Genomic DNA, 26342 nt, shown 5'->3' with positions numbered 1-26342 from the left:
CACTTGTTATTTTAGGCAACTTTCTTTTCCAGAATGGCCTGTACAGGTAAAAGGAAAGCTGGTTATTGAGATGGGTATATAAAAGGTTGTTGCACATACAGTTTTTGATGTTTGAAATGGTGTAGAAATATTGTTTGTTCAGAGTGTGAATTCTTCTTAGTATATAGTACAGAAGGGGTCCTGTGTAGTTCTGAGAGAGTGTGGCCCTCAGTTGAGGCACAGCTGACTGTAGAGAGGTTAGGTGGCAGCGCATGGCTGCGAGCGTGGGAGCAGAGGATCCAGGAGGAGAACCGTTGCTGGTGGTTTTGAATTTGTCGTCTGTACTGGTTGTCCTGTTCAGATCCAAACTGTGCTGGTCTGAATGTAGTCCGGAGTCCATGTGGGATCAGTTGGTTGGGAACGCAGTCACTGAGGAAGCCAATGTGGCTGTGCTAGCGAGTCTGTTTCAGGACATGGTTGAATAGCTTCAGGGCAGAGGAGATGACTTGGGGGTTGCAGTGAGAGAGAGAGAGAGAGATACTCACTGACATCTTTGTAGAGAGGTGAGGAGAACTTCTTCAAGGTAGGCATCCTTGCAAGAGGATTTTTTTTCGAGGAGCGCTGGTTATTGAGGTGGGTATATAAAACTTTCCTGATGATGGGCTCCTGTCCGAAATGTCGGTTTTCCAGCTCGTTGGATGCTGCCTGACCTGCTGTGCTTTTCCAGCACTATTCTAATCTTGACTCTAATCTCCAGCACCTGCAGTCCTCACTTTCGCCCAGGTAAAAGGAAAGGTCACTGATGCCAATCCTGCTGCCACTACAGAAGGAATTTCTGAGTTCATCAGGATCTGTTATTTGGACATTGTCAGCTATGGAAAATGTGATGTGTTTCTTTCAAATTATTTTTATGTATGGAGGTTTCCCATTAACTTATGCGACGAAGAGGGGAAAACAGAATAGTCAGGTTTTGTGGTTCCCTGCTTTAGAATGATTTCAATGATGCCCGATTCAGCCAATGACAGAGCCTCAGTATGGTCTTAATAATACCTTAATACTGATAGATGTGGGGAAAGCGAGGAGCAACAGCCATGCATATCCTACAATGTTGTTTCTCAAAGGTTTAGAGTTGGCTTGCCAACCATATTCAGTTGGGAACGGATCCTACAAATTTCAATGGGGTTTCTCTCTTGCGTTTTTCAGTGGAGAGAGGCAGTTTTCTTGGGAATGGAAGGATAGATAGAACAGTAGAGAGTGAGACGGGTGTGCGAATGCTGAGGCCCATTTCTGAGGATGGATTGGCTACCCTGAGCCTATCAGTTGAGTCAAGAACAAAAGCTCGAAGTAAAAATAAAGTCACCGCAATCAACAAACAACATGGCTGCTGTCTCATTAGCGGGAGACGACTAGTGCTAGTTTAACCTGAGGGTCACTGTGCCTTGGGTGAGGGGTGAGGTTGAGAAAGGCGGACCGTCATGGTGGCTGGTATGGGAATTGAACCCACGCTGCATTGTGTACTAGCTGGCCAGCCAAGTGAAGAACAGGAACCTGTGAATAAGGTAGATTTGGTTGCTGCTCAGACATCATGGTGTTCCTGTATCCACTGGTCACTCTTTTTGAATTGCAGTGTTGCCAGATCCTCATCATGAATCAAGTGGACCCCACCATTCGAGATGATGATGGCTACACTGCCGCAGAGCTGGCAGATTACAATGGGAATGTGGACTGTGCCAATTACTTGAAGCAAGTTGAGATAATGGTAAGGAACATGGGGATATTTGATCAAGTGGGATTTTGTGTAGACTGTATTTCAAGTAGCCGTCAACATTGAAGCATCTGTCCTTCCTGGGCTGAAACTATTGGAGCTAATTCCTATCCTAATGACACAGGTCAGAGTTGCACACCTTTCACTTCTTGGGGTGAGGGTTCAGAAATTGGCCACGGGTTGGTCTTCAATGAAAACCATCAGGTTTCTATTGCTGATCACTGCCCAGTGACTCTGTTGGGTTTGAAGAAAGGCAGTGGGTGCTGTGAGGACAGTGGAGTTGGTCATTGGGAAAGGATGGGAGGGACTAAGGTCAATATTGTAGCTGAAATACTTTGTGATACCATTGTTGCTTCTTGGGATTGGACAGTTGGAGCATGTGCAGTGCTCAGGGCCCTTGGCACTGCTGACATTTATGTCTTTTGAAAAACTCAAGTGAAGTGTTGCAGATGCATTACAACCGCAAGGTGCACTTATATAGCACCTTTAAAACATCTCAAGTCACATAGCCAGACCCCAGTATCAGAAAAACCTTGACACTAAGCCACACAAATGCAGGATTCTAAAAGGGGACACTGTGCATTTAGAATGCAGATGGTTAGTGTAAAGCAGATAACTAGTTACATTGAAAAGTCCTCAGACTTTATCATGTCTCTTTCATAGAGTTGTGCACCTTAAACATCACTAAGGTACCACCTGACAACAACAGAGTGATCAGGAGACTGGTCAAAAAGATAGGCTTTATGGAGAACCATAAAATAAGGACAAAGAATTGGAGCAATGGTTAGGATTACAGATGAAACACTCAATCTTCAGATCTAGTCAATTGAAGGCATGGCCACCTGTGACGTAGCAGAAGGAGAGGGAGATGCACAAGAGACCAGGATTGAAGGATTGCAGAGTTCTTGGACAATCAAAGGCGTTTATAAGTTCATAAGTTCGAAAGTTCATAGCATATATGAGCAGAATTAGGCCATTTGGCCCATCTAGTCTCCGCTGTCATTCGATCATGGCTGATATGCGCCTCAGCCCCATTTTCCTGCCTTTTCTCCATATCCCTTCAACCCATTACCAATTAAAAATCTGTCTAACTCCTCCTTAGATTTACTCACTGTCCCAGCATCCACCACACTTTGGGGTAGGGAATTCCACAGATTCACAACCCTCTGGGAGAAGTAGTTTCTCCTCAAGTCTGTTTTAAATTTTCTGCCCTTTATCCTTAGAGAATGACCTCTCATCCTAGAATGCCTCGCAAGAGGAAGCATCCTTTTATCATATTGAATACTGCAATTTGATCTGCCCTCATTCTTCTAAATTCCAGAGAGTATTGACCTAAATTGTTCAATCTCCCTTCATACAGCAATCCCCTCATTTCTGGGATCAATCTAGTGAAGCTCCTCTGACCTTAAGGAAATAATAGGAGAAAAGATGAGATAAAGCACAAGGTAACGAGTGAGGGGAAAAGATGGGCTGTCACTTCACAAATTAGCATTTTACATGAGCATTTTATGGTTGGGAACAAGAATGGCCGGTCCAGGATATCAGATTCTGAATAAATTTGCATGGCAGAAGCATACTTTAGCCCAGGCTAATAGAGATGTAGTTGCATGGTGACCTCTCTCCAAATAAACATACTCCAATTAATTAATCATGGAAGGAAACAGATGAGGTTTTAACAGTGACGAGCCATGGAAGAACAACCACATTTCATTTTCCTCTTACAATATTCACAGCTCAGGGGAATATCATGTTCAATCAGCATTGTTCAGGGTCTCGACTACACGCCATTCTTTGGTCTGTGTTCTCCTTGTTAGTATTTGATCAACAACACCTTTGGTAAATATGTTTCCCGTTGGCGTGTTGAGCAGGAAGATTATTGTCATCTTCCATTTTATTTATTGGCCAGTTGGCCTGCTGATGGCAGGAAGAAAAGGCCCAGGCTTCCTCTGGGATTATGCTGCCTCCCTTTCCTAACTGGTGGGATGGGAAAATATATTGGGCGGGAACCCATTCCACTGGCTCCCTGACTCCTGCCTCCACTTCCAGGATTTCCTGGTATAAATAACACCGTGTGCTAAGTATCTGTGGCTGAAGACAGGTAGCTATAGTGTGCATAGGAAGAGGAGGCCATTCAATACATCAATCCTTGTTTTGCCATTGAGTTTGATCACATATTTAAACTCCATCTACTGGCCTGGAGTCCCATATTCCCCAACATCTTTACCTCATAAAAAACCAGGAATCCTAGTTTGCACTCTGTCGATTGATTTTCAGCACCAACAGCTTTTTGGAAGACAATTATAAATTCCTGCTAGATTTTGTAAAGAAGAATTGCTTCTGATGCCCCCTTGTAAAGCCAGAGTCCTGAATTCTCCTACCAAAACAAATAGTTTATTCATCAATTTTATTCAATTCTTGAATAATTGTGAACGATTCAGTGAGATTACCGTTTACTCTTCTTTATTCTGAGGTACACCAACCTAGTCCGCAGCTGACAAATTATTAATATCTTTACAATTCCTTACTGGAGGCTGAATTTATTTCTTTTGCCTTGTTAGTCGAAGATCCAGTAATTTAGCTATTTCAATGCTCGAAACCTAAGACTAATGACTAGAATTTGCTACCTTCCAAGTTTCTTGTCTCATAGCCTCTGACACGCTTTTATAACCACAGTATTTATATGGCTAGTCCAATTCAGTTCCTGGTCAGTGCTAGCCCCCAAAATGTTGATAATGGGATATTCAGTGATGGTCATGCCATCAAAAACAGTTTGGAAGTAGAACTGAGTCTGCTTCTGGAGCAGTGCTGCTGGTGAGAGAGGTCATAGCCAGGGGCAATGATGGCATTTCCTGGAATGTTAAGTGCAACGTCCGATTACATGCTTATGAGACTGTCAGTGTAATAACTCAGGAAGCCCGGCTGGAAAGGAATGACATTTACTGTTGGACATCAAAACAGAGCCATTACTTGTGCTGTTCATAGGCTAGTCCCAACCCAGGACATACAATTTTGCAGGCCCATCCCTGTATCTACTTAATAAAGGGCTCAGATGATGAGTTCCAAGTGGGTAAGCCATTGCCTGTTACCCAAGGAACTCATACTCAGTGAACTACACGAGGAGATTAGTTAGTGACTCCCCATGGATCTTGTAGGAGTGATCACATTCCTCCACCACCAAGTCCAAGAATTCCCCCTCGCTCCTGTTATTTTGGGACCCTTAAAGGTAACTCCTGGGTTCCCTGGAGAATCATCACCAAAGTTCCTTACGTGGACCATATGTCCCCCTAATGATTTTTGAGTTGTAGGAAAAACTCCAACTTTGATGTTCCTTGGAGTCATAGCCCCTTTTTATGGCTTTTCACCTTCTCTTGGATGAGGAGTAATCCATTCCTGTCAACTCTGAACCTGAGGTACTTTGCTTCACTTACCTAGAATCCACATTTTGTAGCTGGATGCCAGCTTCAGACAAACAGCATAAGACCTCTTCCACACTCTCCACATGTTCCTTTGCAGCGACTCCTGTCATGCAGACAAGCTGCCACTCTGGGCGTCGCTAGGAGAATATTCATTACCATTGAAAGATAGCACAGGCCAAAGACACCCCAAAGCACAAGTGAGTGTACTCACACAGTCCTTTGTGAGTATTTATAGTGACATATTCCCTGGATGCCCCGTCAAACTTCAGTTGGTGGTAGGCATGGCTGGCTCATATTCAGTTTAGAAAATATTCGACCCCCAGACACCTTTGCATGCAAGTCTTCTATGCGTGGCGTAGGATATCTGTCTAAGATCTGCTGACCGTCAATTTATAATCCCCACAGAGACTGACTGAGTTGTCAGGCTTTACAACTGAAACTACTGGCGCAATCCACTCAGCAAATTGTACTGAGCATAAAATGCCAAGTTTATCCTGACGTTTCAATTCAGCCTATACTTTGGCACATCAGACCATGGGCCTATCATGGGTCTCTTGCCCTACAGAGATCTTATTTCCTGGAGGCTTTTATCCTCCCGAGGCCCTCTTGTAACACTTTGGGATACTTCCCAATGATGTCATATGGATCGCCAGAAGCCATTTGAAAGACCTGTTACCAATCTAGGTGGAGTTTATATAGTCAGTCTCTTTCCAAAGGATTGGGGCCTGGCCCTTGCACTATCATTAAAGACAGTCAGAATGGTGAAATTGAGTGATATTAAACAATATTGGGACAGGCAGGGAATTAATATTAGAGGAGGCGGCTCAAATACAAAGTTAACACTAGCACGCAGACAATGACTAACCTTCTGCAATCTCTATCATTCTATGATAACTGCTGAGATTATTGCTCAGGCTTGGGAGATAATGGTTAGGTGCAAAGTGCTGGCCAGTTCTGAAGAAGGGTCACTGAACCTGAAATATTGACTGTGCTTTCTCTCCTCAGATGCTGCTAGATCTGCTGCGTTTCTCCAAAAATTTTTGTTTTTGTTTCAGATTTCCAGCACCTGCAGTTCTTTGTGTTTTGACTGGCCTGAATTGTATAGGATTCTGTATTAAATGAAGTCAGAGTCTTGAGGGAGATGTGGTGGGAAGAATTCATCTTAAATATGTATAGTCTACATAATCCATGATGTAAGATCATATGACAACAGTCCACCAAGTGATGGTTCGATGTGAAGTCGTGTGTCCAGTCTTGTTCTGTATATCCTGGTAGACAATGTTTAATGAAAGGCAAAGTGTACTGACAGCCTAGCCTCGTCTATCAATTCTAACCAACCAAAACTCAAACCCATAAAACAATAACAGATGTTTGCAATACCTCATGAAGTAATCCAGGCATGGTGAGATGTTAATCTCTGTCATCAAGATCAGTTCTTTAATTCAGGGTGTTATAGAGAAAATAAAATGCTACGAAGAAAGGTTTTGTTCTCAAATGTGTGATTGTTGTGAATCAAAGAATCTATCTATTGTACAGCGTGCTATCATGCTGGCTATCCACTTACCCTTCAGTCATTCCATGTTCCATGATCTGTGTTTTCAATTGCTGTAAGATCACCAGGTTCAGTTTTCAGGCCCGAGGGCAGTTCAGTTCAATAGATCTTTGCTTTATTGTCCTTGTCAGGAAGGGAATCGGTGGTGTAAAATTGTTTGAGTTGGTTCAATATCAATGACACCTGACACAAAGAGTTAGCTGGACACTTACTCACCGCCTTTGTGTGAAAAAGAGCCAGGGTAACACAGTCCTAGTGACAAGAGACAATGAGGAAAGATATTAGCTCACACAAAGTGAAGGGGTGCAGGCATGCAAGCAGATACTGAGGCACATGGGAACCGTACAGTAAACAGATAGAACAAATCATTCCTTTACCTGCTATGACTGAGATAGAAAAGCTGTGTAGCCCCAGACTAAGTGAACCCCCTTCAGTCCAGGATGTCCCATTGGATCTGACACTGAGCTGAAAGGAAAGTTAATGGTGAATTGTCGCTGCTATGTTTTTTTTTAAATTGATTGTGTCTGTCTTGTGCTTCAATGTGTGGCCCAGGCAATTCTCTGTTGAATCGCAGAAAATGTACAGGACAAATACCTACATTACCAATGGAGCTCAGTGGGAATGCTAGTGGGAAGAGAAAATCAGCTCTATGCTGTGACCTATGCTGCAACATGTTTAAGTCTAGATGTTAATTGGTGTCAGAGTAAGGTACTGCCTCCGCACTTGATGGCTGAGAGATTGAGCCAAGACCCTGTCTGACCTCTCAGGTAGACGATAAACATCCTGTGACATAATTCAAAGATGAGCACGAGTATTCTCTCCAGTGTTCTGCCCAATATTTATCCCTCAATCAACATCACTAAAAACAGAATAGACACAGCCAAATGACATCTTTATCCTTAAAGGCAGCAACTACAGTACTTTGTATCTTTAGGGCAGGGCCAATAACTGCAGGCATCCTCTCTCTCCCCTTTTTTACCTGTCCTCCTGCTCACTTACAACCTCGCTAGCTCACAGTTAATATTGGAGTCTGAATGCTGGCCAAATTTTTTTTATTATTATTGAATCCCTACAGTGTAGAAACAGTCCCTTTATTCCATAGAAAGAAAACGTTGTAATTATATTGCACGTCCCACAACCTCAAGCCAATGAAGTACTTTTGAAGTAGTCACTGTCGTAACGTAGGAACGCAGGAGTTAAATTGCAGACAGAAGGATCCCACAATGGGTGATGTGCAATGACCAGATTTTAATGTTGTTTATAGAATAGATGTTAGCATTTGGGGTAAACTTGCCTTTTCTTTGAAATAGTGCCAGTGGCTCTTTTGCAACCCTCTAAAAGGACTGAGGGGCTGACATCTCATCTACAAGATGGAAGCTCCAACAATACAGCACTCCCACAATACTGTGCTGGTGTGTCAGCCTTGTTTGCTGATGACAGCCCTCCATTCCTGATGAAGGGCTTTTGTCGATTTTCCTGCTCCTCAGATGCTGCTTGACCTGCTGTGCTTTTCCAGCACCACTCTGATCTCTACTCTGGTTTCCAGCATTTGCAGTCCTCACTTTTGCCCAGCCTTGTTTACTGTCCTGGATTGGAACTGGACCCTTATGGCCTTTTGATTCAGAGGGTGAGTGAACTGTCTCTGACCAATGCTGGTAGCTAGAGAGGCTACTGTTTCAACTCAATTGAAGAGGTGGTTTGCCTTTATGCATCTGTTCCTTGTGGGCAATTGAATGTTTTTGGATACAATCTGCATTGAAGGAAGTGGCAGAATATACCACAGTTTTCATGGCAAATATCCGTCATTATTGCGCTCCTTTAAGCTCTGTATTTACTGAATAGCTACACAAGCAAACAGGATGTAACAAGCAGATCACATTCCTCATTAAACATGGAATACCTATAGGATTACAGTGCTCAGACAGAGTGACCACAGAAACAATCACAGCCAGTTGCTGGATTCAATCCTTTTAACCACTGCATTGAGACTATTTCATTGTAAATAACTGGAATTAAAGATTGGATTTTCCATTGATCCGCCACTGTTTCATTTTCTGTTTGAAAGGAGGAGAAATGGCAGGCTTTGCATCATGCCAATTTGGAACTAGTGAACTGGAGACACAGGGGAATGACAGGCTGGAGTGATACCAAATGTGCAAGCACTGCAGCTGCCTTGACCTGCTTTCCCTGATCCTGTGCTGACGTCCTTTGTGAATTGCTCAGTGCCTTTATGAACTGGGTCCCCCTTGAGTGTGAATGGGCCGCCGCACAGTAAAGTGACACATGGAAAAATCAGCTAAAACAACATGACTGGAACTTGATTAGTAATTTATGCAGGCAGGTTCAAATCGCTTGGATTCTCGGAACGAGGCGCATGCAGTCCTGGTTAGTGCCGTATATGAAAGTTAAAGGCATCCAAAAGTCGCTTCATGACTGAATCATTTACCATTGGAAAGTTCTGCATTTGATGCCCGCTTGAACCCCGAGTGAACTCTTGTAAGCTGGACCGTGAGTGAAGGACTCCAACACTCCAAGGCTTCATTCTAAAAAGTGGCCCTTGCTACACTGTGTAGATAACTGTGCTCATGAAGACATCATTGGGGTCAGTTGGCATGAAAGCACCTCGCCAGTCCCCACAGATCCTGCCCAAGGAGCGGTAAGGTGGAAAACCCCAGCCACTGCACACAGGAGTGAAAATATTTATTCCAGTCTTGCATATAACCCACAGGAATCTCAGGCCCATTTTTTCAGGTACAACAATATTTGTGTGTTGCTGTCACTGTAGGCGGATAGCCCAAAGAGTTCTCTCAGGAAAATGCTTGAACAAATTTGACATAGTTGTATAAGGAGACATTGGGACATATACACAACATCTTGGACGAAGAGAAGTTTCATGAAATATTTTGAATGAGAGTTCACAAGGCAAAGAGGTTTAAGAGAAGCTAAAGGTTGAATCGCCAAGAGTAGAGAAATTCATATCTGGGTGATGCAAGAGGTCTGAACTGGAGGAGAGCGATGTGGGCTGGAGGAGCTTACAAGCAAAAGAAGGGCTGAGACTGTGGAGAGATCTGTAAAAACTGAAACATTGCCAATGTACTTCAGCAAGGTCTGGGGTGTTGAGTGACTGGAACTGCTCTCCAAAAGGCTTTATTTATATTGCCTCTTTCACAACCTCAAGAGATCTCAAATCAGTGTAGTCCTAACTAATTCCTTTCGAAATGTGATCACAAATGCTATATAGGAAACATGAGAATCAATCTACATACAGCAGAGGTTTGCTGACCAAATTAAGTTTTTAGAGACATTTTAGATCCAGGGTAGACAAGGATCAGATCGCGAGAACCGTCCTGTTCTTTTATAACTAGTGCCATGGGATCCTCAAGCTGAGAGTGAAGATAAGTCCTAAAATTAACATCTCACCTGAAAGTGCAACACCACCTGAAAGCTGGACAGGTCTGTCTGCCTGGATAATATGTTCAAGTTTCTGCTGTAGGGTTGGAGCCCACCTCTATATGACTGAACTACAACAACAATAACTATTTATAAATAGCACTGAATGTAATGGCCTATCACAAAGTGTTGCGCAAGGGTGTTACAATCACAATTGGACACTGAGCCACATAGGAAGAGATTGGGATATATGGCAAAGACTTAGTCAAGGATGTATGCTTCAGATTTGTTTTCAGGAGGCAAATAAGGTGGAGAGGCTTCAAGGTGGAATTCCACAAGAATCAGCCAATAGTGAACAGAACGCATGACTGCTGTTGGTGTAGACTACCAGATCTTCCCATCTCCAGAGGGTTAAAACCAGACCAAACTGCACTATGGAACTCCTCAGAATTCCTGATGCAATGACTCCATTGGAATTGTCTGGGAATTTAAACCTCTGACAGGAAATTTCCCAGTTCCCCAGAACATTGTGCTAATGTCCTGGGTTATTCCATGCTGAATTGCACACCTTGCCCCCTCCAACACCCACTCTGCTCCCCCCCCCCCCCCATCTAATTGGTCTCTGACCTGACAACCCTTCCTGATTCAACCTGTGACCCACCTACCCACTCATCCACTTACCACTTCACCCAGGTACGGTTCCTGGTGTTGTTTCTAGGCTCTGCCTCCAGATTACAATGTCATGGGTACAGCAGGATCCTACAGCACCAGACCCTGGTTATTGGGCCCTGATATACCTCTATTCCAGGCCCGACCTCACCCATTTGCCATCCTCCCTACTTCTCCCCTTTATCTCATTCATCCAATCCACTTAACTCCCCAGCTTTCCCACTGAGCCAGTCTCCATTACCTATCTTCACACTGGACATTTAAACATAACAGACAGCAGCTACAACTGTAAAAAACAGAATATGCTGATTCTCTCTACATCTCTCTGTGCTGAGGAGGTTTTTATGCATTGTGGTTTGGAAGTTTGGACCATTCAATTTGGGGATAAACAAGAGACCAGAATTGGAGAGGTGCAGAAGTATCAGATATTGGAAAGCGAACTGGGATTGCTGGATTGAATTTGATTGTTTTTGCTGATTAATATCTATCTTCCATGAAGTTAGCAGCTTCGGCCATGTTCTGTGATACCATACTGTAAGAGAGTTTTAAAATCCAATATGGACAATTGTGATCTGATTGGTCAGGCCTTCATATCACTGCCATTTCTAGAGAAGGCTGTGGCAGGAGCACTTGCCATGTTGGGTTTGTATTTGGGTTGTTTTTTAATTTAACCTATTTTTCTAATCAACTGGTCCAGAGATGTTATTACACACCTCTAGTGGGACTTGAACCCAGGCCAACCAGGTTCATGGAGTGGGAACACTACCACAGTGTTGCAAGAGAGCCACATGGGCAGAATGTTGCTTTTATGGATATTTCTGATCAACCTGTTATGACCCACATCTGGAGCCGATGGACCTTGAACCCTGGCCTCCTGGCCTAGGGGTCAGGATGCTACCAGTGTGCTACAAGAGTCCCTGTATTGTTTTTGGTTGTTTGGTCACGTAGATGGGAGTCAATCGGCACCTGGCTTGATTATTGGGGGGTAACAGGGACCATCACTTAAGTGGGAAGCAATCTAGTTTATTTAAAATCCCTTGCATTGTCTCAGAGTGACACAAGAGAAGAGGAGAGCAGTGATGCAGAGCAGGGAGATGGCAGCCCAGCACAATAGCTTTAATAAATTGCTCCTAACTGACTTACGGTTGATGATCTAATTCGTCACTTGAACCGACCTTAAATAATTGAGTGACTACTAATTGCAGCTTCATAAACTAGCATTGCAGCCCTCATAGCTGAGATGACTCCAAAACACAGGGGATGTGGGAATGCAAACAGCCGCTGTAGCATATGGAGTAATACACCAAGAGGTTGCTCACTTAGAAAGCATTCAGCTTTTATTCAGTCAGTTTAACATTTCATATCAGCGAGTCGAACGATGCTGACTTCATCCGAGAGTTCAACAGTTGTCAAAGTAAGGGCCTTAAATGGTGCACAGCTGAAGAACGTGAGTATTGCAACTGAAATTGGGTCAGACTGTTGGCAGCTCTGAGGCAGGGATGTACATCAGTGCCACCTCAGGTAATGTGGGCAACCTGTCTGCAAATCCTGGGAGCCTTCCCTCTAACTGCCATCAGGGACAAGTACATGGTGAGAAGATTCACACCAGTGAATGGTTGGTTCCAGAAATAATCTATCACATGCTCGTTCATCTGCTTTGTAGATGAGAGCCAAGTGGGTGATGAGCACTGTCTACCTGACAAGCATTGTGTGGTTCAGGAATACTGTGAACAGGCAAGTCTATAATATTGGCTCGGCCAGCACTAATTGACCGTCCCTAATATTGCTATTGAGAAAATCCTGGGGAGCTGCTTTCTTGAGTCACTACAGTCCATTGGGTAGACACAACCAAGAAGGGATTTCCACCCTTTTGAACCAGCGATAGAGAAGAAATGAGGCAGAGTTCCAACTCAGGATAGTGAGTGACTTGAACTTACAGTTGGTAGTGCTCCGATGTATCTGCTGCCTTTGCCCTTCATGGTACTAGAGATTAGAGTATTTTTCCAGATGATCATCTCTGATACAGGTAGAGGTGACAAATACATCAAATATGTGAAATTAAGGATTTTTTGAGGTTGTTCTGAAACCCTTTGTCTTGGGTAAATCAAGTAACCAGTGGTTGAGGGTACACCTCTGTAGGGTGTCTTCAAAAGAGACAATGTTCTTAGAAAACAAGAGTCACTGCATGATAGCAATATGTACAACCACTGTTAGCTGGGCCTTATTACTGGGACTTTAGGAAGCTGGTACAGACACATCAGTTCCCTCCAAAAGCTAGAGTAGATCTCTTTAACTCCACCTAAGACTGTATGTGACAGAAGTGGACAGAGACCTCTAAAACAATTACCTGATACAACAGAGCTTGTGGATTTGGAAGGTGCTGTCAAAGTTGGATATGGTGAGTTCCTGCATTGCATCTTTTTGATAGTACACACTGCTGCCACAGGGGTGATCAAAGGGGAGGTGGCAATCAAATGGACCTCTTTGCCCTCGTATCAAGCTTCTTGAGTGTTATTGGAGCTGCATTCATGATATAAGAGAGTATTCCATTACACTCCTGATTTATGTCTTGCCGACATTGGTCCAGCTTTGGGGAATCAGGAGGGGAGTTACTTGTTGCAGGATTCCTTGCTTCTAACCAGTCTTACAACCACAGTATTTGTGTGGCTAATCCAATTCAGTTGCTGGTCAATGGTAGCCCCCATGATGTTGATTGTGGAGTATTCCGTGATGGTAACACCATTGATGTCAAAGGAAGATGATTAGATTCTCTTTGGTTCGAGATGGTCATGGCTTGATACTTGCCTGCTGCAAATGTTACTTGCCACTTGCCTAAATCTGAATATTGTTCAGCTGTTGTTGCATTTAGACATGGAGTCTTTCCGTATCAGTGAATGGTGCTGAATTCTGTACAGTCATCAGCAAACATCCCCACTTGTAACCTTATTATGGAGGGAACATCATTGATGAAGCAACTGCAGTTGGTTGAGCCTAGGGCACTAACCTGAGGAATGCATACAGAGATGTCCTGGATCTAAAATGTTAACTTCCAATAACCCCAACCATAGATATTTTATTAAAATTATATTTTTGCGAAAGGGTGACTCTCGTCTTTCATTGTTATTATTCAATTACATGTAATTCTTTTAACAATGTACTCAAAATGTATTTCCATATGGACCATAAAATGAAGTTGAATTGGAGTTTCCTTTATGCTAATTATTACTTCAAACATCAGAGGATTTTCACCCAAGATCCATTCACTTCAGGCCCCTCAAACCTGCTCTACCATTCTGTGTAATAATTAATGATCTTTCACTTGAACTTTACTTTCTTGCCCTCTCCTCCATCACTTGATTTACTGAGAGACCAAAGAAAATTCTCAATCTCAGCCTTACAGCGATTAATGATGGAACATCTGCAATCCTCTGAGTTAGACAAACCCCAAAGGAATTCCTTCTCTCAGAGGGGTAGAGAATTGGTGGAATTCTTAACACAGAGAGCTGTTGAGGTTGGGTCATTCAGTAAAGTCAAGGCTGATTTTTAATCAGAAAGGGAATCACAGGTGAGAAAAAACAAGAAAGTGGTGTTGAGGATTATCAGGTCAGCCATGTTCTGATTGAAAGGTGGAGCAGGCTCGATGGGCTGAATGGATTATTTCTGTTCCTATATCTTATGGTCAAAGATTCAAATGTTTAATCTCCTTTCTAATGCAACCACAATAAAATGTAAAGTGTTGGTGGTGTACACGGGTGACGTGATCACGTGGAGAAAGCATTTCATTGTACCATCTATTGATAACACAGTTATAGATGGAGGCCCCTGGTCAAACAAAGGAGCTCTGATCACAAACACAACTTGCCTGCCCAAACCCATTGCCATTAATATAAGACTTTAAAACACAAAGATGATACCAGTGTGACTCAAAATTAAATTTCACTTGGAATTATTTCAACAATGCATTGTTTTCAGTTTATTCATATGTGTGTCAGCATTATTTGTTGAGAAAGCTGAGTCAGGGAACTAAATGTATTGGTTCTCCTCATGGTTAACACATATTAATTGTTATAGGGGAGCTAGGCATATTTCCTTAATCGTGGGAGAAATAATGTCATGCTTTTTGTTCATATTTTATTGGATGTCCATGCTAGTGGCCAGTTTGTTTGTAGCTTCAGCTAGCCTTTCCTTCTGTCCAAGGTAAAGGACATAGTCTGACATTATGAGAAAGTGTGGACTGCAGATGCTGGAGATCAGAGTCAAAGAGTGTGGTGCTGGAAAAGCACAGCCTGTCAGGCAGCATCCGAGAAGCAGGAGAGTTGACATTTCGAGCATAAGCTCTTCATTAGGAATGGGGAATGGCCCAAGTGGGCTGAGAGATAAATGGGAGGGGTCTGGGTCTGGGGGAAAGGTAGCCAGGAATGTGATAGGTAAATGAAGGTGAGGGTGAAGGTGATAGATCGGAGAGGAGGGTGGAGTGGATAGGTGGGAAGGAAGGTGGACAGGTAGGACAGTTCAAGAGGGCGGTGCCGAGTTGGAGGGTTGGATCGTGGATGAGATGGGGGAGGGGAAATGGGGAAACTGGTGAATCCACAATTTCAGCCTGTGGATTGCGATGTTGGCTTCATCTCAACATTGCAATCCACAAGCTGAAAATCAAGGTTTCTCATCATGTCTAATTTAAAAAAGAATAACTTATTACTAATGAATACTAATTGTTAATTACTCACAATTCCCACCACGGGCTCCATAACATCACCCCTTCCCCCAGGTACCCCAAGTTTAATTGAAATCTACAATAAAAAGTTAGTGTCGTGCCTATTACAGGTATGTCCTATTATGAATTTTTATTCAACACGTAAAAATTAGATACAGCAAGCCATTAAAATAGCTGCCACAAATCATGTGACTTTTGATTATGGTCTATACTCTAGTGATTGTCTAATTAAAAATAGACATCAGCAAGGGCACCTCCCAGCTATCTGGTGAAATCCAGATGCATCATTATTTAAGGATGGATCAACACTTAAAGACAGTAGAGCTTCCAGACTACCTGTTTCCATATTTCATACCGGCCAAAAGGAAAGGTCAAAATGTAATGATACTAGCAACTTCCCACTGCTTCGTGAAGGTTTCTCCCATCCAAAATAGATAATGTGCGCCATAGACACGTTAACCTAGTAGTCATGTGATCAAAACAGTTTTGGGGACAGTACCCTATCTCCATAGCACCGAATAGACTTGTCAGAGTCTTCAGTCATCACCCAGTCAGAGAACCAGACACTGAAACAAGCTGTAAGTCATCAAGCAGCCAGAGTATGTAAACTATTCCCGTTTGAAACTTTACTAGAAAGGGAACCTCCAAGGTATTTCATGATACGAATCCTCCTACTTTGCTTTACAAATCGTCATTTGAACTTTAAAGCATTCAATCTATTCAAGAAACCATTGGGCTGCCAAATGGGAGACTGGAGTTGAGAGTGTGTTGCTGGAAAAGCACAGCAAGTCAGGCAGCATCCGAGGAGCAGGAAAATCGGCGTTTCGGGCTGGAGCCCTTCATCAGAAATGAGGCTGGAGGTCATTTATCAAAGATTGAATTTACTGAAAGTGAATTGTCATTAGTCGATAGATGTAAAGCTGGAAGAACACGGCAGGTCAGTCAGCATCCGAGGATCAGGAAAGTCAATGTTTCGGGCTGAAACCTTTTGTCCCCGCATGGCATAGAGCGTGGAGCTCAGAATCCTCAGGGAGAATTGCACTGTCATTATCTGTATCCCATCTTTGTGGGTGTAAGTGTGTGTGAGACTGAGTATGTGACAGTACACTGATTTGATGTAAATGAGTGAGCGTGGGTGTACATAAACACACACATACACGCACATATATGTTTGTGGGGTGAATTTGTACTTGCAGTGTTACATTGTACTTTGCTCAAAAACTGCATGAATCAATGTAAGACTGTTAACTCACATTTTAGATTAGAATCAGTCTGAACATTATGGCACAGACAGGGAACATAGGGGTGCTAACACCTTCAACATCGCAACATCTTATCTGCGCTGACACCAATTGTTACAGTTAACCTGAGAATTTAACTTTTAAACAAAAGTTTTGTGATTTACTTATGAAAGAAGTGAAACTAACATGGTCATTCTAACAGATGAGAGACTTAACAAACAATCAAGGTATTTTTCAATGAATAATTGCAGTTACATCACACTGTAAACTTTTGCTACAAATTCTGTGTCTTACAATTGCGTACTTCACAGCCATCTGATGAAGGAGCAGCGCTCTGAAAGCTAGTGCTTCCAATTAAATCTGGACCATAATCTGGTGTTGTGTGATTTTTAACTTTGTACATTTCATTTAGGGTGACAAAGTGGCTCAGTGGTTAGCACTGCTGTCTTTAACAGTTGTATGAGCAATGATGACCATGAAACGACAGCAAGTGTACCCTAATATTGATTGGGTAAGGAAGTCAGTCGGACTAACCAAGTCTCCAAGTTCACAACAATATAGTTGACTCTTGACTGTCCTGCAACTTAGCCTAGCAAGCCTCTCAGCTGTAATCAAGAGGGAACGCACTGTCTAAAATGGTGATAGAACTAATTAGATGAACACGTGATACACTACAGCGTACATGGCTGGATTGGAATAGGTGGATGTTTAATGAACAGCAAGACCACGATGGGCCAAAGGGCCTCTTTCCATACTTTAAAACCTCTGATTTGAAGGCAGCTCACAACCATCTTCTCAAAGGCAATTAGGGATTGGCAATGCAATAGGTCTTGCCAGAAGGTGTCCACTTCATATGCATAAATAAAAACTTCACTAAAGCAATACATTGGGTGCCAGAAACAAAGTCAGCGGTACGTCCAAGGGCTGTGAAGAAGGTAAAATCATATACAGGAGAAAGGGGGAAAGAGAGAAGAATATCTTTGGCTTCAATGAAGCACCTTTTTCAATGTTATGAGCACATTAAAAATGGCTGTCACAGTTGTGTACCACCCTCCTGTACTGGTTAATATTGCTGTTAATTACTATTAGATTTTTAGCTGATGGTTTGCTGCAGGTTAATGTTGAGCTCTGGCTTCTCCTTCAATTCCAGCCAGTACCAGATGACCCTCCAGCTTCTGTTCAGAGACACGAATCGTTCCGGAAAACAAAGAGCATTGTGAGGCAGCAGAGCGACAGTGACTACTACAGATCCATCAACGAGGGCCGCAGGGAGTCACGTGACTTTCAGAAAGGAATGGAGAATGGCAAGGTAGGAAGGGGGCTTCCAGCTGGATCTTTAAAAGGTCAACTCTGTAACCAGACTTTCACAGTGTCCTCATGATAGATGGTCAGGAGTATTCAGGAATGTAGAGGAGATGTTAAAATCAGAGCAACCATGACCATATTGAATGGTGGATCAGTATTGAAGACTATTCATGTTTCTTGTTCATATGTTTATATTTACTGACCTCTTCTAATCAGGAGATACCTTGTGTTGATTGCGTTCCCTGGGCTTAGACAAAGAGGGTTTAAGTTCAAGTCTGTGAGGGTGCAGGGGGCAGACAAGTCAGTATGCATGTGTATATGTGTCTGTACAATGTGTCTGTGTGTACGTATGTGTGTGTATTTGTATATGTGTGTCTGTCTGTATATGTGTGTCTGTGTGTATGTGTACATGTGTGTGTGTCTGTATCTGTATATATGTCTGTTTGTCTGTATATATGCGTCTGTGTGTACGTATATGTGTGTATGTGTATCTGTATATATGTGTGTGTGTGTGTGTGTAAATGCAGTCAGCATTCATTGCCAATTTAATGTTTTCAAACTGTTTATAGTAGCCAGTGCTGTCATTGAATGAACTTAATGGATGGATTCGTTCACACAGAGATTTACAGATAGTCTTGTCGCTTACAGATCTTGTCCTGTCAAGGGTTGTGCTGTCATAACAAGTGTACTGTCTCATTCTGCATCTGATTTCATTTCAGAATACAATTCTGGTGAAACCCACTCAAATATCTCCACAGCAGCTGCCAGCAGCCCCACCACTATCACCCCTTAAACCAGCAGCCCCTGAGTTACCAAGGCAGAACCATCCAAACCCAAGTGGTGAGTAGGATCAGTGCTCAACTCCCTTTGTCTCTGTCTGACTCAGATTCTTCCTCTGCTCAGCTAAGGGAAAGGGAAAGATAATGTCGCCGTAGTCCCAGAGGACCATGGTGTTGCTCTCTTTTTGGAGAGAGATAACTGGTGATGGTTTAACCTGCGGGTCACCGTGCCTCAGGCTAGAGATAAGGTTGAGTAAGCAGAACCTTCATGGTGACTTCAGCTGAGTGCGTGAATTGAACCGCACTGTTGGTGTCACTGCATCACAAAACAACTGGGCAGCTAACTGAGCGCACACTAAGCTGCAATGCAACGCACTGTCGGTCTCAGTTAGCCTGCCATTATCACTCACCATTGAATGCTTGTAGCTTCCTTGCCTGAGTCTAAGCTGAATACACTTGCAGATGTAAAACAGATTTGACTTGTCCTGCCCTATGACTTAAAGAAGGATTAAGCTTGAGATTGTCAGTTTGGCACACATGTCACCAGGCTGCTATCAACACAGCCAACCCACTCTCACCAACATATGATCCCCATCAACAGCTTTTCTTTCTCCCTGGCATACTATCATCCATCTCTTTATCCTGTTGTTCTCTCTCTTTCTCAGAGCCACACCTCCCCCTATCCAGTCACTTCTCTCCTGCCTCCCCACCCACCCCAACCAAACACCACCCATCTGTCTTCAACATTCATGCCACCTTGTCCAAGCTACCATCAGTTCTGAAGAAGGGTCACTGTACTCGAAACGTAAACCCTGCCATCTTTCCATAGTCTAGGGCCAGACCGGCTGAGTTTCTCCAGTAATTTCTGTTGTTGTTTCAGGTTTCCAGCATCCATAGTTATTTGTTTTTATTTAATTCATTGGATCAAGTTGTGGCAAAATCCACTTGCGAATGCCACTGACAGCTAACAACAAATGGGAGAGCTCTGGTGCATTGGTACATAATTTGAAAACAAAACCTCTGTATCCTTTGTTTTGCCATGGGTAGTCCATGTCTTTGAATTCCTCCTGTGATTACCTTTGGTGTGAGGTGTTCTGTGGTCAGACTGATGTGAAGCTGCCCACAGTGAGGCTAATGGCAGCTCTCCTAGAACCAGGCTGATGTGAGGCCTCCTGAACCCAGCCTAAGCTGCAACTACTTGTGGCCAGGCTAATGGGAGGCCTCATGAGTCGCCAGGTTGAGACTGTGTTCCTACTTCAGCTCCAGACCTCTTCTGTTTTCTCTCTCTGCAGGTGGGAAGTCATTCGACACAGGATATCTCAAAGAAAACAATTATGCAGCCCTCATTGCGGAGCTCAAGTCAGGCAAGACACTAAAGTCTACAGGTTTTGGTGGGACTGTGGCTCAGACAGTAAGTCATTTAAAGAAAGATTCTTTCAACTTCTGCAAAACCGTGATATACTACAATATATGCACAGAGGCTCATACACACACAAAGACCCACACAGACAAATACACACACACACCCGCGCAAGCACAGACTAAGTACTGCGGCACATGTACATTAAGTTGTGAGTGAATGTATGCGAGCCTGTAGTTGATGTCTTGCAAAGTTATTTCACTTGTTCCAGACTGACCAAAGGAACAAATGCTTAGGAATTAGCTGGAGGGAGGACTGCACTTTTTTTAATCTTACGAAAACTGCAGAAAGCTGCAACACAAAGGGACTTGGGGGCACTTGTGCACGAAGCACAGAAAGCTAGCACACAGGAGCAGCAGGTAATCAGGAAGGTGAATGGAATGGTAGCCCTTATTTCAAGGGGGTTGCAGTATAAGAGGAAGGAAGCCTTACGCAACTGTACAAGCTGCTGGTGAGACCACATCTGGAGCACTGTGAGCAATTTTAATTCCTTCATTTAAGAAAAGATATCATTTCATTGAGGCATGCAAGAGAAGGTTTACGATGATGATCCCTTGTATGAAGGGATTGTCTTATGAGCAAAGGTTAAACAAGTTGGGACTCTACTCACTGGAACTTAGAAGAATGAGAGGTCATCTTTTGAAACATATAAGATTCTTAAAAGGCTTGACACGCTAAGAACTGAGAGGATGTTTTTCCTCATGGGAGAGCCTAGGATCAGAGGGCATAGTCTCAGAATAAAGCGGCACCAATTTATAGAGCCATAGAGTCATACTTCATAGATACAGATCCTTCGGTCCAACTCGTCCATGGTGACCAAGTTTTCCACAAGTAGTCCCATTTGCCTGCGATTGGCCATATCCTTCACTGTTTTCCTATTCATGTGCCTTTCCAAATGTTGTAACTGTACCTGCATCTACCACTTCCTCTGGGCGTTCATTCCAGACACCAAACTCCCTTTGTATGAAAAGGTTGTCCCTCAGGTCCCCTTTAAATCTTTCTCCTCTCACATTAAAAATATGCCTCCTAGTTTTGAACTCAACCCCCTCCCCAAGGGAAAACACCTTTGCTATTCAGCTTATCTATGCCCCTCATGATTTTATAAACCCCTATAAGGTCACCCCTCAATCTCCTAAGCTCCAGTGAAAAATACCCCAGCTATCCAATGTATCCACATAGCTCAACCCCTCCATTGCCAGCAACGGCCTGGTGCATCTTTTCTGAACCCTCTCCAATTTAATAATATCCTTCCTCTGGCAAGGTGACCAAAACTGTACATAGGACTCCAAAGGTGGCCTCACCAACATCCTGTACAACCTCAGCGTGACATCCCAACTCCTATATTTAATCGTCTGAACATTGAAAGCAAGTGTGCTAAACACCTCCTTGACCATCCTGTCTGCCTGTGATGCAATTTTCAATACATTTTATACCTGAACCCCTAGGTCAACCCCTAGACAACACTATGCAGGACACTACCTTTAAGTGTATTAGTCCTGCCCTTGTCTGTTTTAACAAAATACAATACTTCAACATTTATCAAAATTGAACTCTATCTGCCACTCATCAGTCCATTGATCCAATTGATCAAGGTTCCTTTATAAGCTCAGAGAACCTTCTTCACTGTTGACTATACCACGAATTTTGGTGCCATCCACAAACTGACTAACCATGCCTCCTACATTCCCATACAAATCGTTTATATCAATTACAAGCGAAAGTGGACCCACCACTGCTGGTCACAGGTTTCCAGTCCAAAAACAACCCTCCACCTCCACCCTCTGTCTCCATCCGTCAAGCCAATTTTGTATCCAATTGGCCAGCTCACACTGAATCCCATGTGATATAACATGTGGAACCTTGTCATTGGCTCACTAAAGTCCATGTTGAAAACATCTACCGCTCTGCCCTCAATCATTTTGTTTATATCTTCAAAAAACTCAATCAAGTTTGTGAGACATAATTTCCCATGCAGAAAGCCATGCTGACTACTCCAATCAGTCCTTGCCTCTCCAAATATATGTAAATCCTGTCTCTCAGAATCCCCTCCAACAACTTATCCACCTCCTATGTCAAACTCACAGGTCTATGAGTTTAAGACTGAGGTGACGAGGAATTTTTCTCTCAAGAGTGTTGAGAGTCTTTGGAATTCCTTGCCATGGAGAGAAGGTTGGCTGCAGAGACCTTGTGTCTACTTAAGGCCGAGATTCTTGATCAGTAGGGGAATCAAGGGTTGGGGGAAAATGCAGGAAAATGGATATGAGGAATGTTGGGTAAGCAATAATTCTATTGAATGGTGGAGAAGGCTAATGGGATTGAACAGCCTACTCCTGTTCCTATTTCTTATGGTCTTACGAGACTGACATTTCAGCAGTTGCAGAAGAGATGGCAAAGGAGGAGACTAGAGGGGAGCAACTGGGGAGAAATGCCAGTGAGGCTGGATGATACAAGCGTACCTATGGCCAAAATATCATGTAGGCCAGTTGTCTTTTTTTCCCTTTTCATTATCACCTGATTTGATTTTAATCCTGCTCATTCTTCAGTGGTCCAGCTTTTAACCTCATTCTCCTTTTTTTCACTCTTGCTGGTTGAATATTTACTCAAAAAAAGAGGGTCTACAATTTAACATGTGTGTGAAGTTTCATAGTTAATCCATTGTGTGCTGTGCTTTGGGGAATTGTAAGAGATGGAATAAGGTGCTACATAAATGCAATTGTTCCTTATAGTGTAGTGCTTCTCATATGACAGAAGGTGAGAAGAAAGGCCAGAATTACTGAGTGATGGAAATCAATCTAATCCCCCTCTTTCTCTCTCCCCCAGTCCTAAACTTCTTAAAGCATTTTGTTGTACCCTCCTCTTTCACAGAGCCAAAGTCAAACATCCGAAGAGCAGTCAAAAGAGAACAGAATTGTGTCACTCCCTGTGGATGAGGTCACCACGACCGATGTTGATTTGCTGGTGCCCACTCATGATGAGAGGGGAGATCCCATCCCGGAGTGGAAACGTCAAGTGATGGTGCGAAAACTACAGGCACGACTCAAGGATGAAGAAAGGCAACGGAAGATGGTAAGGGGAAGGCTTGACTGAGGAGCGTGGTGTGTCTGTGTGTGTGTGAGACTGCCATTTCAATCTGAATGAAATACTCAGTGAAAAAGACTGAACCTCTGTGAACTGGCGAAACTAATCCAAGTAAATTGTTTTTCTGTGGTGAGCGGCTCAAACCACAGGAACAAATATTTTCCACAAGGAACCCTATCATCTAAAAGCTGATCGAGCTGTGAAATAAGTTACATAGGAAGGACAATCAAACAGTCAATGAAAATCGTCAAAAAGCAACTATTGGGTTAGATGGGTTAGGGCTGAGGGAATAGAGAAAGAGTGGGTAGGTGTAGTTGGTCTTTATAAATGGAAATGGCTTGTTGTTGGGCATTGCTTTATTTTGAAGTTCTGCTGCCCAATGTGTATTTTATCAAATGTTTATCATTCCATACTTAAAGGTAAGATCTCAGACAATGCAGCCTGACCTTTATGAACAGAATAATCAAGCAGTGTGGGTATCATTCAGGGGCATCATGCCTGTGTCAGATTCCTCACTACAATGATATTATGCAAGACATACACTTGCATCACAGTTGCTAAAGTAGTTGACAAAAGATTTCCCAATAAACCTTCCTTGATTTCAAAGGGAGGCTATCTGCATTCCAAAAGAATGCTGGAATCATCGCTATGAACAAGCATACTGGAAATTTGGTGCTTTTCTCCTATTTTTCAGTTGAGCCCCTCAAACAGCAATGTGCCAAAGATCAATGAAAACCTAGGGGCAAAGGTTCTGCATAAAGCTCAGCTGACTTGATATCAAGAGTAGAGTGGGATTAAGGAGAGAGTAGACGGTGGGTCCATGGGGGAATAGAGACAGGAAGTGGGGATAATACAACAGTCGGCCTGAATAGTCCCAAGGGAAAATGTCTGTGGGGGTAATCATGCAGTGAATGGAGGCACAGTAAAAGTGACAAGTCAGTAGGACAGCAGGATAGTGGGAAGACAAAGGCTTGAAAGTACGGCTGAGGTGACATAAGTAATGGTTGACAATGAGATGGAACCTGCTGAAGACCACAACTTTCCTGCAGCTCCCTGGAAAATGCTGCCTGCAATTGTTAGTTTCTTTTTAAAGGTATTCTTTCCTGGGGATATGGGCATCAATGGCAAGGCCAGCATTCATTATGCTGCCCCCAATTGCAGAGGTAAAAACAATGTTGAACTTAGTGGCTCACCACTGTTTCAAAGGGCAGTTGAACAGTCAACCGCAATGTTGTGGACTTAGAGTCACACACAGGCAGGTACTGGGTAACGAGGGCAGATTTCCTTCCCTGAATAACATTAGGGTTTTACAACTTTCAATGACAGTTTCACAGCGATTGCCATTGAGACTAGCTTTCAATCGAATTGAATTGAATCGGTGGAATTTGATCTTGTCTCCCAGGGCATGGACCCCCACCCCATATTACTTGTTCCATGACATTACCACTCAGATACCATGTCCCTTCCCAGCAGCTCCATTCTGTATCTTGACAACTACAGTACAATGCTGAAAGGAAAGAGGAAAAATAAAAGACATGATGGGACTGTAAGAGTGCTGAGGAGAAACAGGAAGAAAAGAAAGAGAGAAATGAAAACAAAAAAAGTATCAGAGAAAATCATCATCATAAAAACAACAGAAATGCATTGGAAGGTGATCACATTCTCAAACTTACCATCCACTGATCACTAAATTCATTTGATAGTCAGGGCCTGTAATAAGTTCTGTTAGTTAAACAAAATCTCAGATTTAATGTATATTTTCTGAATTTTTTCTGCATATACTATTAAAGCTTATTTCGTTTTCAGAGCCAGTGATGATCAATGAGTGCCTAATATTTGTTTATTAGCTGTGGGCAATATTTGATAGTGCATGGATACTTAAACGTTTAGGCTTGAGTTTGCGGATGTGCTGGCTTAAATGTGCACGGCCTGTGTGAGAACTTCAGATTGTCCCATGCTCCACACACCTTAGCAGGACCACCAGTGATGATGACAGCTCTTTGGGTCATAGAGACTTAAAACTCACACATGAAAGTTAATGATAGTTGCCTTTTCCCTACGATGGGGGATTTCAAAACTAGGGGGTACATTTTAAAGATGACAGGAGAGAGATTTAAAAATTTAGGAAATATTTTACACAGAGCAGTTCGCATGGGGGATGAACTTCCTGAGGAAGTGGTGGATGTGGGTACAATTACAATGTTTAAAAGAGGTTTAGATAAGTACATGAATAAGAAGGGTTTTAAAGGATGTGGGCTGGGAGCAAACAGGTGAGACGAGTTTAGTTTGGGCTTAGTTTTGGGTTTTGCACTTAGGAATGGAATATTAGCCCTGGCAGGGTGCTTCTTGCTGAAATTACTGGGGAAGCTATGTTAAACCTGTCTCAAACCGGTCTCAATTGATTAGACTTCAATTACAGTACCATGTACTGTTCTGGTTGTCATAAAAAGATCAAGAGGATCTGGGGAGTGTGCAGAGATGATTGACAACCATGAGAGCAGCAATGTGTAGGTATACATATAGAGTCATAGTCATAGAGATGTACAGCATGGAAACAGACCCTTCGGTCCAACTCGTCCATGCCGACCTGATATCCCAACCCAATCTAGTCCCACCTGCCAGCACCTGGCCATATCCCTCCAAACCCTTCCAATCATGCACCTATCCAAATGCCTCTTAAATGTTGCAATTGTACCAGCCTCCACCATTTCCTCTGGCAGCTCATTCCATACATGTACCTGTGTGAAAACGTTGCCCCTTAGGTCTCTTTTATGTCTTTCCCCTCTCACCCTAAACCTATGCCCTCTAGTTCTGGACTTCCCAATCCCAGAGAAAAGACTTTGTCTATTTATCCTATTCATGCCCCTCATAATTTTGTAAACCTCTATAAGGTCACCCCTCAGCCTCTGATGCTCCAGGGAAAACAGCCCCAGCCTATTCAACCTCTCCCTATAGCTCAAATCCTCTAAACCTAGCAACATCCTTGTAAATCTTTTCTGAACCCTTTCAAGTTTCACAAAATCTTTCCAATAGG

The 26342-nt window shown here is 43.0% G+C and overlaps 1 protein-coding gene across 1 annotated transcript in view; it reads left to right on the top strand.

The window, feature by feature from the left end:
• Window positions 1–26342, top strand: part of LOC122555768 (espin-like protein) — a 65749-nt gene that overhangs the window by 31079 nt on the left and 8328 nt on the right. Inside the window, exons 5-9 of the mRNA XM_043701884.1 lie at window positions 1607–1738; window positions 17877–18035; window positions 18751–18871; window positions 20103–20221; window positions 23096–23296. Of these exons, the coding sequence (XP_043557819.1) occupies window positions 1607–1738; window positions 17877–18035; window positions 18751–18871; window positions 20103–20221; window positions 23096–23296 (732 nt within the window). The remainder of the gene's footprint in view (window positions 1–1606; window positions 1739–17876; window positions 18036–18750; window positions 18872–20102; window positions 20222–23095; window positions 23297–26342) is intronic.

This window comes from Chiloscyllium plagiosum, chromosome 13, assembly GCF_004010195.1.
Source record: "Chiloscyllium plagiosum isolate BGI_BamShark_2017 chromosome 13, ASM401019v2, whole genome shotgun sequence".
Lineage (NCBI taxonomy): Eukaryota > Metazoa > Chordata > Chondrichthyes > Orectolobiformes > Hemiscylliidae > Chiloscyllium > Chiloscyllium plagiosum.
The sequence above is the reverse complement of the archived record's forward strand: the minus strand, read 5'-3'. Positions and strand labels throughout refer to the sequence as shown.